Raw genomic sequence first — 17,778 nt, 5'->3', positions numbered from 1 at the left:
CCAATCAACAGCCCTGCCCCCACCACATGCTGTAGTTCTATCCTCTCGCCTCTACATCAGTGATGAGTCCTGGAGTAATGTAGTGGTGGGAGGATGAAACCACGTCGCGTGCACAGGGGACACAGGGATCCGACACTCCTGGAAGTGTCAAATGCTGAGCAGATTGATGAGGGCTGCATTGCTAGAACAAGTGTAAGGTTAGACACATGGATCATGAGGGGGATGAATACCTATAGTACCTATTACAAGGATTTTTGCTTTGATTTTTTTCATCACCTAAGAGATAAGGGGATAGGCCATAAATATTTGTGAGTTTTGTGAGCGATAAATTTCTAACTTGTGTGATATTGCTATTATTTGACGTTTGCTCAAAGTGAGGACAATTGGTTCACTCTGAGATTGTACAGGAACATGTCCGGCTGATAACACGTTGCCTTGACGTTCATGTCCCCCAATCAGAAAGTGAGGTCTGGCTGAGGGCCATTGTGGGGGATGAGCAGTCAATGTAATGTTTACCTGACAGGCAGCTTTCTGGTTGTTTTCCTGCTTGGAGGAAATGGATGAGCAAAAGTATTCCCCCTTTCCTATCTGAGTTTCCTTTCTGGACACAAAAGCAAAAAAAAAAAAGAATGTTCCGCTTCAGTGGCAAAAGTATGGCTTTGAAGGGATGCTCTCCCAAAGTGTTCTTCTGAATTATTATAAATTTGTGCTTATTTTCGTGACCATTTTTTCATTCTTGCATGACAGATCCACCTTAAGGCAAACATGGCGACTGCTGCTGAGTGTGAGACTTTGTACACTGGTCAGAAGATTCCCCTTCTTGGACTTGGTACGTGGAAAAGTGCACCTGGCCAGGTAAGATTTTCAATGATCTTCTGTCTCTAAGAAACCTCTCACGTAAAAGGAGAACCTCTGTCTACATAAACTTTTAAAATTGCCTTCCAAGACCCTTTGTACCATGTTAAAACATTCAACGCTGATCAATTGAGCAGATCACCATGACAAGTCAATGACCTAAAATGGTTACCAGACCTACAACTGCCAGCATTTGTGTGACGAGAGAAGCTTGAGGGTGGAGTGGTGATGGAATGACTTTCTCTACCTAGCCATCCCAAACTCCTCCTTAGGCTCAGAAGATCACCTCTACCATTTACATCAGGACAGCAAACCAAAGCAGCCATTGTTTTAAAACATCTCCCAGTTGGCAGATTGGAACCATCAGCTGGAGGTGTTGTGGAGAATACGCCTAACATTCTCTATAAAACATGATGGAGAATGGCCCAACATGGCGTTTGTTTTTGAAGTGAGGTGATGATGGAGTGACTTTCGCTACTCAGCCCTCTCAAACTCCTTAGATTCAAAAGGTTACCTTTGTAGGGTCTACCCTTTACATCTGAGCCTCAGACCAAAAGCAGCCATTGCTTTAAAAGCATCACCCAGCTGATGGATTGGGACTGTTGACTGAAGGTGTAGTGGAGAATACTCTCAATGTTTTCAATAAAACCTGAACAAGAATAGCCAGACATATTACTAGAGTTGTGATGGAGCAGCTTTCTTTGCCAAGGCCTTCCAAACTCCTTAGGCTCAGAAAGTCGCCTCCACAGGGTCTACCCCTAACATCAGGACTTCAGACTAAAAGCAGTTATTGTTTTAAAAGCACCACCAAGTTGATGGATTGGGACTATCAGCTGGAGGATTTGTGGAGAATACTCCCAACAATCTCAATAAAACGTGATGGAGAATGGCCAGACATGGTGACTGTTTGGCTGCATTCACACTTGAGCGATTTTGTAGCTTGAAGCCTGAAGCTCCAAAAATGCTCAAACTTAAAAAATCAATTGTTCTCTATGGTGCCTGTTCGTGCAATCAGGTGTTAACAGGCATCATACAATACAAATGACTTTTTAATTTTGAGCATTTTTGGAGGTTCGAGCTTCAAGCTACAAATTGCTGAAGTGTGAATACAGCCTTAGCGGAGTGGTGATGGAGTGGCTTTCCCTGTCCAGCCGTCTCAAATTCTTTAGGCTCAGAAAATGGCCTCTATAGGCTCTACCCTTTACATCTGGACCTCAGACCAAAAGCGGCTATTGCTTTAAAAGCATCACCCAGTTGGTGGATTGGCACCGGCAACTGGATGTGTTGAAGAAAATACTCTCAACGTTCTGAATAAAACCTGATGAATAGCCAGACATGGAGACTGTTATTGGAGTGGTGATGGAGTAGCTTTCTCTTCCCAGCCGTCCCAGATTGCTTAGGCTCAGGAGGTCACCTCTATGGGATCTACCCCTTACATCAGGACTTTAGACCAAAAGCAGCCATTTTTTTTTAAAAGCATCACCCATTTGATGGATTGGAACCATCAGCTGAAGGTGTTGTGAAGAATACTCCCAACATTCTCAATAAAACATGATGGAGAATGGCCCAACATAGCGACTGTTTTTGAAGTGAGGTGATGATGGAGTGACTTTCTCTGCTCAGCCTTCTCAAACTCCTTAGGTTCAGAAGGTCACCTCTGTAGGGTCTACACTTTACTTATAAACCTGAGACCAAAAGCAGCTATTGTTTTAAAAGTATCACTCAGTTAGTGGATTGGGACCGTGTACTGGAGGTGTAGTGGAGAATACTCTCAATATTCTCCATAAAACCTGAAGAACAGCCAGATATTTAATTGGCGTGGTGATGGAGTAGCTTTCTTTGCCCGGTCCTTCCAGACTCCTTAGGCTTAGAAGGTTGCCTCTATAGGAACTACCGTTTACATCAGGACTTCAGAGCAAAAACAGCCATTGTTTTAAAAGCATCACCCACTTGATGGATTGGAACCATGAGCTGGAGGTGTTGTGGAGAATACTCCCAACATTCTAAATAAAACATGACGGAGAATGGCCAGACATGGTAACTGTTGGAATGGAGTGGTGATGGAGTGATCTAATCTGCCCAACTATCCAAAACTCCTTAGGCTCAGAAGGTCAGCTCTATAGGGTCTACCCATTACATCTGGACCTCAGACCAAAAGTGGCCATTGTTTTAATGCAAAGTATACCTTATTGTGCCACTCCAAGCTTTGTGGAAGGAAGGAAACGGATCACCCCACCGGCAAGTGAGAAGACGGGAGCATGGGTCTGAGCGATTCCAGTGTCAGCCAATACAAGTAAAGAGATGGACGCTGCTCAATTGACCCCAGGGGTCCAATGTTAAGGCATGGCCAGTACAGCGGCTGAGGCCATTCCTTAACATTGGACTCCTGGGTTCAATTAAACAGTGGCTATCCCTTAATATTGCGTTAATGCATCACGCAGTTGGTGGATTGGAACCATGAGCTGGAGGTGTTGTGGAGAATACTCCCAGCAATAAAACATGATGGAGAATGGCTAGACATGGCAACTGTTGGAATGGAGTGGTGATGGAGTGATCTAATCTGCCCAGCTCTCCCAAACTCCTTAGGCTCAGAAGGTCAGCTCAATGGGGGTCTACCCATTACATCTGGACCTCAGACCAAAAGTGGCCATTTTTTAATGCAAAGTATACCTTATAAGGCCATTCCTCAACATTGGACTCCTGGGGTCAATTGATCAGCGGCTATCCCATAATATTGTGTTAATGCATCACGCAGGTGGTGGATTGGAACCGTCAACTATTGGAGTTATTGAGAATACTCCCAACGTTCTCAATAAAGAATGGCTAGACCGAGCCTGCTTTCAGAGAAACAATAACCACTTGGATCAAAAGACAACGTTTCATTTTAGAAAGGAAATCTGATTATGTAGAATTGTTTCCTGTGTTAATTCAGGGAGAGGATAGTTAGGGAGCATCAAACAAAACCCACATAGAATGGATTTCCAATTAATTACGAAGGACAACCATTGTGGCCTCTATTGTGTTGAACGTCCACCCTATGATCTGCACTGGGAGGAGACCTTCTCCGATAAAAAGGAATCTTCTTGTTTTACAATATTTATAACATCTCCGATATCATTCTGTTGCCGCCTCGTTATCTGGACGTCCTTAATATTTAATGCTTGGGGGTCATTTCCACTTCTGAGATGATGATTGATGGAAATACTTTGTGTGGTTCCCTTTCATCTGTGAATAGATCTTTCCTCATTTGATGGATGTTATTATGGGGCCTGCAGCTGTCCGCAACAGAGGAGCGTTATGTCAGGGAAGATAATAGATGGAGGGCCCCTCTACTTCTCACTCCGAATAGATGAAAGAGCGCCAGGAATAGTTCTAAGTATGCAGGTTAGAGGATCGGATCCCGTATAATGAAACCTAAAATAAAAACGGGGCAGCAGAAAAAGACCAAGTGGTTGATTGAGTCTGCCCCTTATTCAAATCTCTTGCTTTTTGACCCCTTTCCTCTGGGCTGCCCTTTAAGAGTGTCTTAAGTCAGGGGAGACAAAGACCTCCTAATCATGCGACAACTGTGATTGGCTGTCACAAGCTTCCAATCCTAAACAAAGACCAGGAGCTATCCATGACAGCTCAGTCACAGGGCTGGGCGCCACAGTGAGTATGCTCTCAGAATGGCAGTTCAGTATGGATGCATGTGTGCAGTGGCTAGTTGTTAAGGCGCTCCCACCCTGCCTGCCACAAATACAGTATACAGTATGTACGGCCAGTGGGAACAGGTTAAACTTTCTGCTGGAGCAGGGGTCTCCAAGCTATCCAAACAGAGGGCCAGTTTACTCTTCTTCAAACTTTAGGGGGATCGGACTGCTGTCAGTGGGCATCGAAAATGTCCTGACGTCAGTGGGAGTAAACAGTTCCCCCTTTATTAGTGTTAGTGGAAGGAATAGTGCCCCATCATTGGTGTCAGTGGGAGGAATAGTGTCCCATCATTGGTGTCAGTGAGAGGAATAGTGCCCCATCATTGGTATCAGTGGGAGGAACAGTGCCCCATCATTGGTGTTAGTGGGAGGAATAGTGCCCCATCATTGGTGTCAGTGGGAGGAATAGTGCCCCATCATTGGTGTCAGTGGGAGGAATAGTGCCCCATCATTGGTGTCAGTGGGAGGAATAGTGCCCCATCATTGGTGTCAGTGGGAGGAATAGTGCCCCATTATTGGTGTCAGTGGGAGGAATAGTGCCCCATCATTGGTGTAAGTGGGAGGAATAGTGCCCCATCATTGGTGTCAGTGGGAGGAATAGTGCCCCATCATTGGTGTCAGTGGGAGGAATAGTGCCCCATCATTGGTGTCAGTGGGAGGAATAGTGGCCCATCATTGGTGTCAGTGGGAGGAATAGTGTCCCATCATTGGTGTCAGGGGGAGGAATAGTGGCCCATCATTTGTGTCAGTCGGAGGAATAGTGGCCCATCATTGGTGTCAGTGGGAGGAATAGTGCCCCATCATTGGTGTCAGTGGGAGGAATAGTGCCCCATCATTGGTGTCAGTGGGAGGAATAGTGCCCCATCATTGGTGTCAGTGGGAGGAATAGTGCCCCATCATTGGTGTCAGTGGGAGGAATAGTGCCCCATCATTGGTGTCAGTGGAAGGAATAGTCCCACATCATTGGTGTCAGTAGGAGGAATAGTGCCCCATCATTGGTGTCAGTAGGAGGAATAGTGCCCCATCATTGGTGACAGTGAGAGGAATAGTGCCCCATCATTGGTGTCAGTGGGAGGAATTGTGCCCCATCATTGGTGTCAGTGGGAGGAATTGTGCCCCATCATTGGTGTCAGTGGGAGGAATAGTGCCCCATCATTGGTGTCAGTGGGAGGAATTGTGCCCCATCATTGGTGTCAGTGGGAGGAATAGTGCCCCATCATTGGTGTCAGTGGGAGGAATAGCGCCCCATCATTGGTGACAGTGAGAGGAATAGTGCCCTATTATTGGTGTCAGTGGGAGGTATAGTGCCCCATCATTGGTGTCAGTAGGAGGAATAGTGCCCCATCATTGGTGTCAGTGGGAGGAACGGTGCCCCGTCATTGGTGTCAGTGGGAGGAACGGTGCCCCGTCATTGGTGTCAGTGGGAGGAACGGTGCCCCGTCATTGGTGTCAGTGGGAGGAACGGTGCCCCGTCATTGGTGTCAGTGGGAGGAATAGTGCCCCGTCATTGGTGTCAGTGGGAGGAATGGTGCCCTATCAATGGGAGGAATAGTGCCCATCGTTTGTGTCAGTGGGATGACTAATGCTTCATTGTCGGTGTCAGTGGTAGGAATTATTTTCCACTGTTAATGACAGTGGGGGGAGTAATGCCCCGAGGGCTGAATAAAAGCAGGCAATGAGCCGCAGTTTAAAGACCTCTGTTTTAAAATATAGATTTGTGTTTGCCCCAACCTTGTTCAAATTTATCGATGACTTTCTTGGTAGCATCAGTCAGCGTTATCCATACAATCCATACGTTTTGTTAATTGGCCTCCTTTTCTTATGACAGGTGAGGGACGCAGTGAAGTACGCCCTGAGTGTCGGTTATCGGCACATAGACTGCGCCTCCGTGTACGGAAATGAAGCTGAAGTTGGAGAAGCCATCAAGGAAAGTCTCGGTGACAAGGTAACATTATTGATGTCCACATAACAGTCCCACAGTCATAATTGGCATGCGTGGACCGTGGTTCTATAGCCGAAAAGGTCAATGCTTGTGGACATCTGACCATCACATCTAAATGAGCTTGTTGGACATCCCACTTCACAACCCTGATCATTAATATGAAGTTACCTGAAACCCCTCCCCCACCTTCCATGACCTTTTATTATGGATTAGCCCCCTACGCCGTCCTTTAATCTTCTGGGAAGGCTTTCCACATTTGATGGGTGTCTGTGGAAATATCTACCTATTTGCAAAGTCCGGTATGGAGGGCAACGAATGTACCCAAAATGGCCAAAGATTTGTCCATAGCTATATGAGCTTCTTCCACATCTCATTCCAAAACCATGGCCATTAATGTAGAGTTGCATCCATAACATCCTCCACTCTTCTAGGAAGACTTTCCACAAGATCCTGGAAGGTGTCTGTGGGAATTTGTACCTATATGTGAGGTCAGGTACTGCTGCTGGATGTGAAGACTTGGCTCAGAATTGCCATTCTAATTCATCTCAAAGGTGTTCAGTAGAGTTGAGGTCAGGGTTCTGTTCAGGACACTCGAGCTCCTCCACACCAAACTGGTCATCCATGTCTTTATGGATCTGGCTTTGTGCACAGGGTACAGTCACGGTGCAACAGAAAAAGAGTCTTCACCAAACTGTTACCACAGAGTTAGCTGAAAACAATTGTCTATAATGTCTTTGTATGCTGCAGGATGGCTAGGACCCTTCACTGGGAACTTGTGAACGCCATCATTTGGGATGGAGTTGAGATTCGACGTAGTCAGAAGGCAAACTGGGTATATCCCAGGAACAAGCAGGGTCTTCTCAGAGGAGCGGACGACCACTCAGCAATGATCTTGAGTCTGGCAGTGCTCTAAATAACATAAACCTTTTCAATAATCCATAAATACCCTCTCCCACAGTCCCACACCACTCTCAAATTGTCCACACCACAGTCCACAGTCCAAACTCAAAATCCAAAAATAAAATAAAACAAAAACAACAATATTCCAAATGTGTCCAAAATCTTCCCGCTCAATCCACAGGACCCTCAAAAAAACAGAATACAATATAGTGCATTATCCTTGATACAAAATTGCTGTAAGTGATAACATGCAGTCACACTAGTGATAAAGAACATATATGTAAATTAAAGTGAATCCACCATATCACTAGTGGTCCAGTGAGACAGCACTGCAACCGTGAAAATATCAGTAAACCACACAGTGTGATCCGTGACACAGTAATCCGTGACAGTAGTGCCAAAAACAGTGCCACACTCTGCTTAGGGGATAAAATGCAATTACCCTCTTGCTGTAATTCAAAGCATTAAGGATTCCTTTATGCCACAAGATAAACTTCCTAGGAGGTGCGTCTTCCTCTCAGGAGTACACAATGGGATCCCTTTTTTCATACAGCCATAGGTCATAGGTACCAGGGTCCCCGTTCCTCGCAGGGAAATAGGTGCAGACTCAGTGGAGTAAAAAGTAATTCACACTTTTATTCAGTAAACTTACATCTTAGAATATACCGTCCATCCTCGCTCTAGTCCGTTCACTGTTGTGAGTAATTCAAAAATGGCCACGCTGCTCCTTCCGGCTCAGCGTCCGACGTCACGACCCTGACGCGTTTCGTCACTTCCGACTTTTTCATAAGGAAGTGACGAAACGCGTCAGTGTGGTGACGCCGGACGCTGAGCCGGAAGGAGCAGCGCGGCCATTTTTGAATTACTCACAACAGTGAACGGACTAGAGCGAGGATGGACGGTATATTCTAAGATGTAAGTTTACTGAATAAAAGTGTGAATTACTTTTTACTCCACTGAGTCTGCACCTATTTCCCTGCGAGGAACGGGGACCCTGGTACCTATGACCTATGGCTGTATGAAAAAAGGGATCCCATTGTGTACTCCTGAGAGGAAGACGCACCTCCTAGGAAGTTTATCTTGTGGCATAAAGGAATCCTTAATGCTTTGAATTACAGCAAGAGGGTAATTGCATTTTATCCCCTAAGCAGAGTGTGGCACTGTTTTTGGCACTACTGTCACGGATTACTGTGTCACGGATCACACTGTGTGGTTTACTGATATTTTCACGGTTGCAGTGCTGTCTCACTGGACCACTAGTGATATGGTGGATTCACTTTAATTTACATATATGTTCTTTATCACTAGTGTGACTGCATGTTATCACTTACAGCAATTTTGTATCAAGGATAATGCACTATATTGTATTCTGTTTTTTTGAGGGTCCTGTGGATTGAGCGGGAAGATTTTGGACACATTTGGAATATTGTTGTTTTTGTTTTATTTTATTTTTGGATTTTGAGTTTGGACTGTGGACTGTGGTGTGGACAATTTGAGAGTGGTGTGGGACTGTGGGAGAGGGTATTTATGGATTATTGAAAAGGTTTATGTTATTTGTACTTTCAAGGGTGGAAGTTTGACTTTTCTGTGGGAAGCTATAGAGTATTGATTTATTAGTGCTCTAAATAAGCCACTGGGTGCCAAAGTCAACCAGCTTTGGGCCATAAAGTGTATGTTACAGAACCCAGCAAGTGTGCACATTTACTGTCCTTCAATAGTAGCGGGTCGTGTTTCTGTACATATTCAATAGAGAAGATGAGACTTTCAGGGTGCATAGACATGAATACCACACAATAAAAGTTATATCATTTTTATTTCGTATTTTGTTAAAAAACACAAGAAAGGAAAAAATACAGAAACATAAAAACAATTTCAATTCTAAAAATACCAACTGAGATTCAAACTTGGTTAGGTAAATGTAGTTACTCCCTACATGTTTCGCCCTCACGGGCTTGTTCAGGGGAGATTTTTTTGAGGAAATTTCTACCGCCAAGGCAGTCCTGGATGTGAAAGGTCACGGAGCTAGGAGAAAATGACCTAAAAAAAATCTTAATTGGCCTACACGTCCAAATCAGTTGTAGAGGATATAATGGGCATCAGATATCATCTGTTAAATGCTTTAGAAGGATATATAGGTATAACCTAACAAAGATCTATTTGACCTATATACGTCCACAACCATAAGAGAGGAAACAATGGACATCAAACATCCATCTGTTAAATATTGCAGTTCAAGTACCGTATTTTTCGCTCCATAAGACGCACTTTTTTCCCCCAAAAAAAGGGGGGAAAATGTCAGTGCGTCTTATGGAGCGAATATAAAGCGGCCGGTCCGGTATTTTTGCGGCCACCATGTCAGAATACCGGGCTGGCCGCTCAGCTGTTGTCTCCTGCAGGACCTTACCTGTTCCTCGCTCCAGCGCTGCAGTCTTCCCGCACTGGCTTCTGTGGCAGCCAGGTGCCCACTGCGCATGCGCTGCACTTTGTGAATGATCCGGTGTCTTCTGGGACACATGACAGGTCCCAGAAGGCGCCGGGCCATTCACAAAGCGCAGCGCTTCGCACGCATGCGCAGTGGGCACCCGGCTGTCACAGAAGCCGGCCTGGGAAGAAGAGGGAAGGACAACTCCGCGGAAGTGGGAGCGGGTACCTGTCAAATTCAGGTACCCGCTCCCCCTCTTCCTCCCTCCCCAAAGGTCAGCAGTCTCTGGTCATCTCCTGTACTATATCTGCAGTCTCTGGTCATCTCCTGTACTGTGTCCGCAGTCTCTGGTCATCTCCTGTACTGTGTCCGCAGTCTCTGGTCATCTCCTGTACTGTGTCCGCAGTCTCTGGTCATCTCCTGTACTGTGTCCGCAGTCTCTGGTCATCTCCTGTACTGTCTGCAGTCTCTGGTCATCTCCTGTACTGTGTCTGCAGTCTCTGGTCATCTCCTGTACTGTGTCCGCAGTCTCTGGTCATCTCCTGTACTGTGTCCGCAGTCTCTGGTCATCTCCTGTACTGTGTCTGCAGTCTCTGGTCATCTCCTGTACTGTGTCTGCAGTCTCTGGTCATCTCCTGTACTGTGTCTGCAGTCTCTGGTCATCTCCTGTACTGTGTCTGCAGTCTCTGGTCATCTCCTGTACTATGTCCGCAGTCTCTGGTCATCCCTGTACTGTCCGCAGTCTCTGGTCATCTCCTGTACTGTGTCTGCAGTCTCTGGTCATCTCCTGTACTGTGTCCGCAGTCTCTGGTCATCTCCTGTACTATGTCCGCAGTCTCTGGTCATCTCCTGTACTGTGTCCGCAGTCTCTGGTCATCCCCTGTACTGTGTCTGCAGTCCATTGGTTCAGAATATTTTTTTTCTTGTTTTTCGCCTCTAAAACCGAGGTGCGTCTTATGGAGCGAAAAATACGGTAGCAAGGAAAATGTAGGGATAAAGGATTTAAATTGAGGATCAATTTTCAATTCCACCACCAGATATCAGCAAAGGACAAAAGTCCAGACGATATTCGCTCGGTTCAGATCCAAAACCGCCTCCAAGATACTCCGTGTGCACTGGTGATTTTTTCCTTTCTTGTGTTTTTTACCAAAATACGAAATAAAAATGATATAACTTTTAATGTTTGGTATTCCTGTCTCTGCACCCTGAAAGTCCCATCTTCTCTATTGAATATTTGCGATTTTAAGGGATGTGGTGCAATAATCATATCTGGACGCTCGCTCGCCACGTCACTGTTTTTGTACACGTGTAACACGTCTTTGTTTTGTGGCAGGGATTGAAACGAGAAGAGATATTTGTGACTTCCAAGCTCTGGAACAACAAACATCACCCGGATGATGTAGAGGGAGCTCTGAAGAAGACCCTCTCTGATCTCCAACTCTCCTACCTGGACCTCTATCTCATGCACTGGCCCTACGCCTTCAAGTAAGTGCAACGTCCAATCATTATAAAAATGTATTTATTACGGGTATTTATATAGTGCCATCAACTTACCCAGAACGTTACGTACCGTATATTCACATCAGTCCCCGCTTTCAAGTTGCTTGCAATCTAGGGTTCCTAACTCACTTCCCGAAGGGGAAGGACCTTACCCTGAACCCGTGGGGCGCAAGGCTCCTGACAGGGACACGGTTATGAACTTTGTCCACCTAGCCAAAAGGCCTGATGGATCCCTCGCCTTGTGAACAGCCGAAGCCGACCACTGAGTACTAGGTTGAGGGACTCTCCCAAAGAGAGACCCCCCCCAGGTTCAGGGGAGGAAGGAACCTAATGGCCACACATTGTCCCCCTAGACTTCAGTGTAGGCCCAAGGACCCACACCCTCCATCCAGTGAAAAAAAAAATGCACACACAAAAGTAAAAAAACTACAAAATGTGCGGGAGAAAAATAAATTAAACAAATAAAAAGTGGCCGTGCAATTGTACGCTGGCTAGGACCTGAGGCCTGGTGGCAAGAAATTCCCCCACACCAGGGGCGAACTGACCATTTGGAAACTTGGGCACTGCCCGGGGTCAGTAGGGGGCCCCATGAGATGCCCCTAGTACCTTTTTCATAGGCTTTTTTGAGTTTGGGCAAGGACACAGGGGCCCCATGATCCCCTATTGCCCGGGGGCCCCATGAGTTGTCAGTCCGCCCCTGCCCCAGACTGAGCCAAAAGGTCTAGCCCATAGAGGCGCAGTGCAGAATAGGTTTTCCCTGGAGGAATTACTCCCCAACTGCCACAACTGCCTCTCGGTGCCCCAGTTTCTGTTCCAGCCGGTTCAATCTTTCAGAGCCCCCATCGTACCAGCAGGGATACTATACTGGGGCCGATTACAGGAGACAAGTCACCTAGAAGCATGTCCTTGGAGTTTGGAGAACCCGGAGTTGACTGCGCAAGCACAGGGAGAACATGCAAACTCCAGGCAGGTCGTGTCGTGGACAGGATTGATGCAAGGCAGGATTTCTAACCACTTGTGCCAGCCCCCTCCCCCGAGCTCTGCTGAACGGGGATGGCAAGATACTGACATCAGATCAAAATTCGGGTATTTACACTTTTTGTTTTAATAGAAAAAATTCTAAATGGAATGTTTCCCTCCCCATGAGTTATGTATCAATCTCCACCTGCCCCCTCCTCTAAGAAAATTGGATGCTATAAAAAAAAAAAAAAAATATATATATATATATATATATATATATATATATATATATATATAATTTTTTTTTTTTTTTTTTTTTTTTTTATGGCGGAAAAATCCTTACCTGCCCTTCATAATTTCTGGCCACGGCCACAATGATATGTGCAATGCCCGCAGACTCCTGGAGTACCCATATCACAGGACCCAGGAGTTTGCGGGGAGCTCTACGCCACATGCTCAGTGCTGTGTCATCGGGGGAGGGGGGATTGGATCATAAGGTTTGTGGTGAGGTCAGCAGGTACTTTTTGCACTTATCAATCAGATATCACAAAATGCTTTCAATGGGACCAAATGGGAGAGAACTCCGTTTACATTCCGGCACACTGCTAGTGTGCCGCGATGACTGCACTCTCATGCCAGCCAATCAGCAACCTGGAAGAACCCGGGGAGAAGATGCTGGTGTCTGGCCTTTTAGTTTAACCTGGTCAGTTCCTTGGGTGTACTACGTACGTGAAGAGTGAACCGCTAATCAGAAGGCTGCCACCATGTGGGCTCTCTTCAGCCAACTCCCAGCTTCAAAGTGAATGTGATGCTGCGGCTGTATAGCCATCAGTCCCTCCCCTCATGCCAGGTACTCGGTGTCATCCTGGACTCCCATCTGTCCTTTCAGCCCCAAATCCAATCACTGTCCAAATCTTGTAGACTTCATCTCCAACCTCCGCATCACCTCCAACCTCCGTAACATCTCCAACCTCCGCAACATCTCCAACCTCCGCAACATCTCCGACCTCCGCAACATCTCCGACCTCCGCAACATCTCCAACCTCCGCAACATCTCCAACCTCCGCAACACCTCCAACCTCTGCAACACCTCCAACCTCTGCAACACCTCCAACCCCCGCAACACCTCCAACCCCCGCAACACCTCCAACCCCCGCAACACCTCCAACCCCCGCAACACCTCCAACCCCCGCAACACCTCCAACCCCCGCAACACCTCCAACCCCCGCAACACCTGCAACCTCTGCAACCTCTGCAACCTCTGCAACACCTGCAACCTCTGCAACACCTGCAACCTCTGCAACACCTGCAACCTCTGCAACACCTGCAACACCTGCAACCTCTGCAACACCTGCAACACCTGCAACACCTGCAACCTCTGCAACCTCTGCAACACCTGCAACCTCTGCAACACCTGCAACACCTGCAACCTCTGCAACACCTGCAACCTCTGCAACACCTGCAACCTCTGCAACACCTGCAACCTCTGCAACACCTGCAACCTCTGCAACACCTGCAACCTCTGCAACACCTGCAACCTCTGCAACACCTGCAACCTCTGCAACACCTGCAACCTCTGCAACACCTGCAACCTCTGCAACACCTGCAACCTCTGCAACACCTGCAACCTCTGCAACACCTGCAACCTCTGCAACACCTGCAACCTCTGCAACACCTGCAACCTCTGCAACACCTGCAACCTCTGCAACACCTGCAACCTCTGCAACACCTGCAACCTCCGCAACACCTGCAACCTCCGCAACACCTGCAACCCCCGCAACATCTCCAACCCCCGCAACATCTCCAACCCCCGCAACATCTTCAACCTCCGCCCGTTCTAAACCTCTGAAACCACTAAGCAACTTATTCACTCGTTATCTCTCGCCTTGACTACTGTAACTCCCTCCTCATTGGCCAACCTCATCGCAGGTTATCAAGAATGCTGCTGACAGACTCATCCACCTTACTAACCGTTCCATATCTGCCACCCCTCTATGCCAATCCCTCCACTGGCCTCCACTCAGTGTCCTCCACCCCTCTCTGCCAATCCCTCCACTGGCCTCCACTCAGTGTCCTCCACCCCTCTCTGCCAATCCCTCCACCGGCTTCCACTCGGTGAGCTCCACGCCTCTCTGCCAATCCCTCCACTGGCCTCCACTCAGTGTCCTCCACCCCTCTCTGCCAATCCCTCCACTGGCCCCCACTCAGTGTCCTCCACCCCTCTCTGCCAATCCCTCCACTGGCTTCCCATTGCCCAACGAATAAAATTCAAAACATTAACAATAACATAAAAAGCTACTTATAACTCCGCCCCCAATTACATCACCAATCTTGTCTCCAAATATCACCCAAACCGTCCTCTCCGCTCCTCCCACGACCTCCTGCTCTCTAGCTCCCTTGTCTCCTCCTCCCATGCTCATCTCCAAGACTTCTCCAGAGCCTCGCCATTCCTCTGGAACTCTTTACCCAATCTATCAGACTATCGCCTACTCTGCCCACTTTTAGACGATCTCTGAAAACCGATCTCTTCAGGGAAGCCTATCCTGCCCCCAGCCAATAATGGAATCTTCTACTCTTCCAACCAGTCCATCCCCCACAGTTACTACCTTTTGTACCACTAGCCCCTCCCTCTTAGATTGTAAGCTCCAACAAGCAGGGTCCTGCCAACCCTTTTGTATTGAAGTGTATTGGTCCCCCCCTTCTCTACCAGTGGCTCCCCACCGTTGTTCCGGGGCCAATCCCGCTCTTACCGGGACCACAACCTCCAGCTTGAGGATGGACAGCGGTATGAGAGCAAAGCAAATCCATGCCACGTTCTCACCTGCAAACAAAGAAACAGGAAAGCGACGAGGATTTTGTCTCTTCCGGTTTCCAGTCCACCATTACCTGACCGGTACAGCCAGGGGACACACCTGACCAATGGGATCTGTGCTTAGTTAGATAGTGTGAAGGGCAGGGGAGGCATTGGGGTCTATTAGACCCCTGATGTCCCCATAAAGAGTACCTGTCACCTGCCCAATGCTATCACATGGGGTGTATTAACCTCTTAGCAATCAAGTTAAAATGCATAAAAACGTTTTAAAACATCAAATTGTAATGAAATGTATTAAAAAAAAATAAAAAATTGCCGTAACTCTCAGGTGCACACGCCTATGTAAACCGCGGTCGCAGCACATGTGACGTATCACCGCGAATGTCAGAGGGAGAGGAATCATTTTAGCACAAGAGCTCCTAGTTGACTCTAAACTGAAGAGCTGTAAAGGCTTTTAAAGCATCACTCATGGTGAATTTTTGGTACCAACGTTTTTTTGCGATATCACGGGCGCAGTCAATTTTTAATATTTGGCATGTTTGGTATCTATTTACGTGATGCGACCTCATCTTTTATATTTTACCACAAAAATGGATATTATATTGTGCACTAAAATTTATTTTTATTAAACTCTCTTTCCTGAAAATTTGCATTTGTAATGAACAGTTGTGCAAATATCGTGTGACGAAAATTTGCAACTATCGTCTTTTTTTTTTTGTTCCATTCATTCTAAGGTCAAAATGTTAAATGCAAACAAGATCTTGAATTTGGATGTTCTGAGAATTTTCATACAAATTTTCATTTAATTTCTACCCAGCTTAGGGCCTACTCTAATCTTCTGTAGCACTACCCCCTTGAGAGCCGCTGGTTTTTGGCCCCCCTATTTCCTGCATGGCCAGGCAACAGGCATTTTCCAGTCAGAAACCAGTTCATGGGCTTTTTTGTTGGTTTTATGTAGAGTTAGACAACTTGGATAGGGTCTAGGGGTATATGGGACGTCCAACTTGACTTGGAAAAAATAACTCTGAGGACAAACTTCCTAATTCTTGTACACAAATGATGGATCCTGGACTGTCTACTCCCTCCGAGGGGCATCAGTCTCTTGACGGATCAGTAACACAGTCTCTGTGGTCCCCTCTGTATATAAAACTCTTCCGACCCCAGCTAGAAACTGCCCATCCACCTGGCAGTAACCCAGAGCTAGAGATTCTGGAACAGACTTGTAGCACGGTCTCAGGGAGAACTGGTTGGGTATGACATACAATGGTCATTTAAAATAATGAACACAAATTCAGCACTCACATGATGTGGAATGGGATGGTAACATCGGGTGGAATGGGATGGTAACATCGGGCACAGTGGGAGGGAACTGGGGAAAAGGAGTGGGCACAGAAATAAATGAAGAGGAGTCACTAGGTGGAATGGTCCATGGGATGGGCAATGTGAGGAGAAGGCCTGAGCCAAAGCACCTGGATGGAAGCCGGCAAGTCTCGTCAGGGATGGTGGAGATCCTAAGAGACCTTAGAGGTGGCAGAGTGGATTTGGTAGGTGCGTCCTGGACAGAATGGTGGAAGAAGGGATGGACCGGAAGGCAAACGCCTGGGAAAGGACCGGCAGCTCCTCCTCAAGGATGTGGGGAATCTCTCAAAGATATGTAGAAGAAAAGGAAGGCGCCAGGTCAGGAGAAGTAAGATCAGTGAACAAGGAGAAGCAGAAAACTTACATCTGGGATTCCTCCAGTCGGCATGTAAAGTGGAGGGACCGGAAAAGGAGCGGGATGATGGTGCAATCAGGTGGATGGACCGGTGACAGCCGTGGAACCATGCAGGGAGCCGCTGGCAACTCGAAGATGTAGGCTCAAAATTCCCGCCCGGCAGGGAAGATGACAGGTGCCGTGACAGGTAGAAGCAGAAGAAAGGAGGAGCCAGTTTTGCTCAATAAAGGAGGAGGAGCTTCTGAAACGTGTTGCAGCCCCGCCCACCAGCCATTCACGGCACCTGTCATGGTACCTGGCCCCTAGCAGCCTTCTCTCCTGTAGGCCCTGGAGGTGTAGAGGTGCTCACACTGTCCTTGTGTCCTGTAGCTTTGGGCAAACTGCTGCCAAGCCTATTGCTGAGCTGGTTTCCTTCCAGGCTAACAGGCTGTCCTTTCTCAGTGGACTGCAGGGCAGTGGAGCTCCCTCTGTCAGCTTCCTTCCCTATTCTTCCATCCTCCTGCCTGGAGGCAGACCCCTCCCCCCTCTCCGGGGTCCCCTCCCCCCTCTCCTGGGTCCCCTCCCCCCTCTCCGGGGTCCCCTCCCAGACTACACAGCAGCTCACCTCAGCACTCCATATTCCATAGGACTCCCCTTGCTGGCCAGTCTCTCTTGTACTTATGGGGTGATTAGGTCACCTTGCCAGGCCCCCTGTCTGGGGATTGGCAAAATGTACATAAATATGCAAATCTGCGCCTTCTGGCCTCCAGCCACTAGCTTCTAGAAACATCTCCAAGGTTCTAGAACCAGGGGGAGGTACCAGAGGCTGACCTGTAGAGCCCTCCAGCCTAACCTAAAGGAAACTCGCTGACTCACACCCAGGCTTCTAACAAGCCTCTAACTACAGTACAAACTACAGAGGGCATTACACTTCTCTACCTCCATACTATTGACCTGTTATGGTGACTGCAATACAAGGTTCCATCATGGAAGTGTTGACTG

General features: G+C 47.3%; 1 protein-coding gene across 1 annotated transcript in view; it reads left to right on the top strand.

Annotated features, from left to right (window-relative positions):
• The first annotated feature begins 747 nt into the window (after positions 1 to 747).
• AKR1A1 (aldo-keto reductase family 1 member A1) overlaps positions 748 to 17,778 on the top strand; it is a 33,151-nt gene continuing 16,120 nt past the window's right edge. Inside the window, exons 1-3 of the mRNA XM_089660937.1 lie at positions 748 to 855; positions 6,376 to 6,492; positions 11,145 to 11,296. Of these exons, the coding sequence (XP_089517063.1) occupies positions 766 to 855; positions 6,376 to 6,492; positions 11,145 to 11,296 (359 nt within the window). The 5' untranslated portion in view covers positions 748 to 765. The remainder of the gene's footprint in view (positions 856 to 6,375; positions 6,493 to 11,144; positions 11,297 to 17,778) is intronic.

The sequence above is a fragment of the Staurois parvus genome, unplaced genomic scaffold (genome assembly GCF_062004578.1).
Source record: "Staurois parvus isolate SC_StPar_1 unplaced genomic scaffold, SC_StPar_1.0 ptg001289l, whole genome shotgun sequence".
In the NCBI taxonomy this organism is placed as follows: domain Eukaryota; kingdom Metazoa; phylum Chordata; class Amphibia; order Anura; family Ranidae; genus Staurois; species Staurois parvus.
This window is presented reverse-complemented; position numbering and strand designations above follow the sequence as displayed.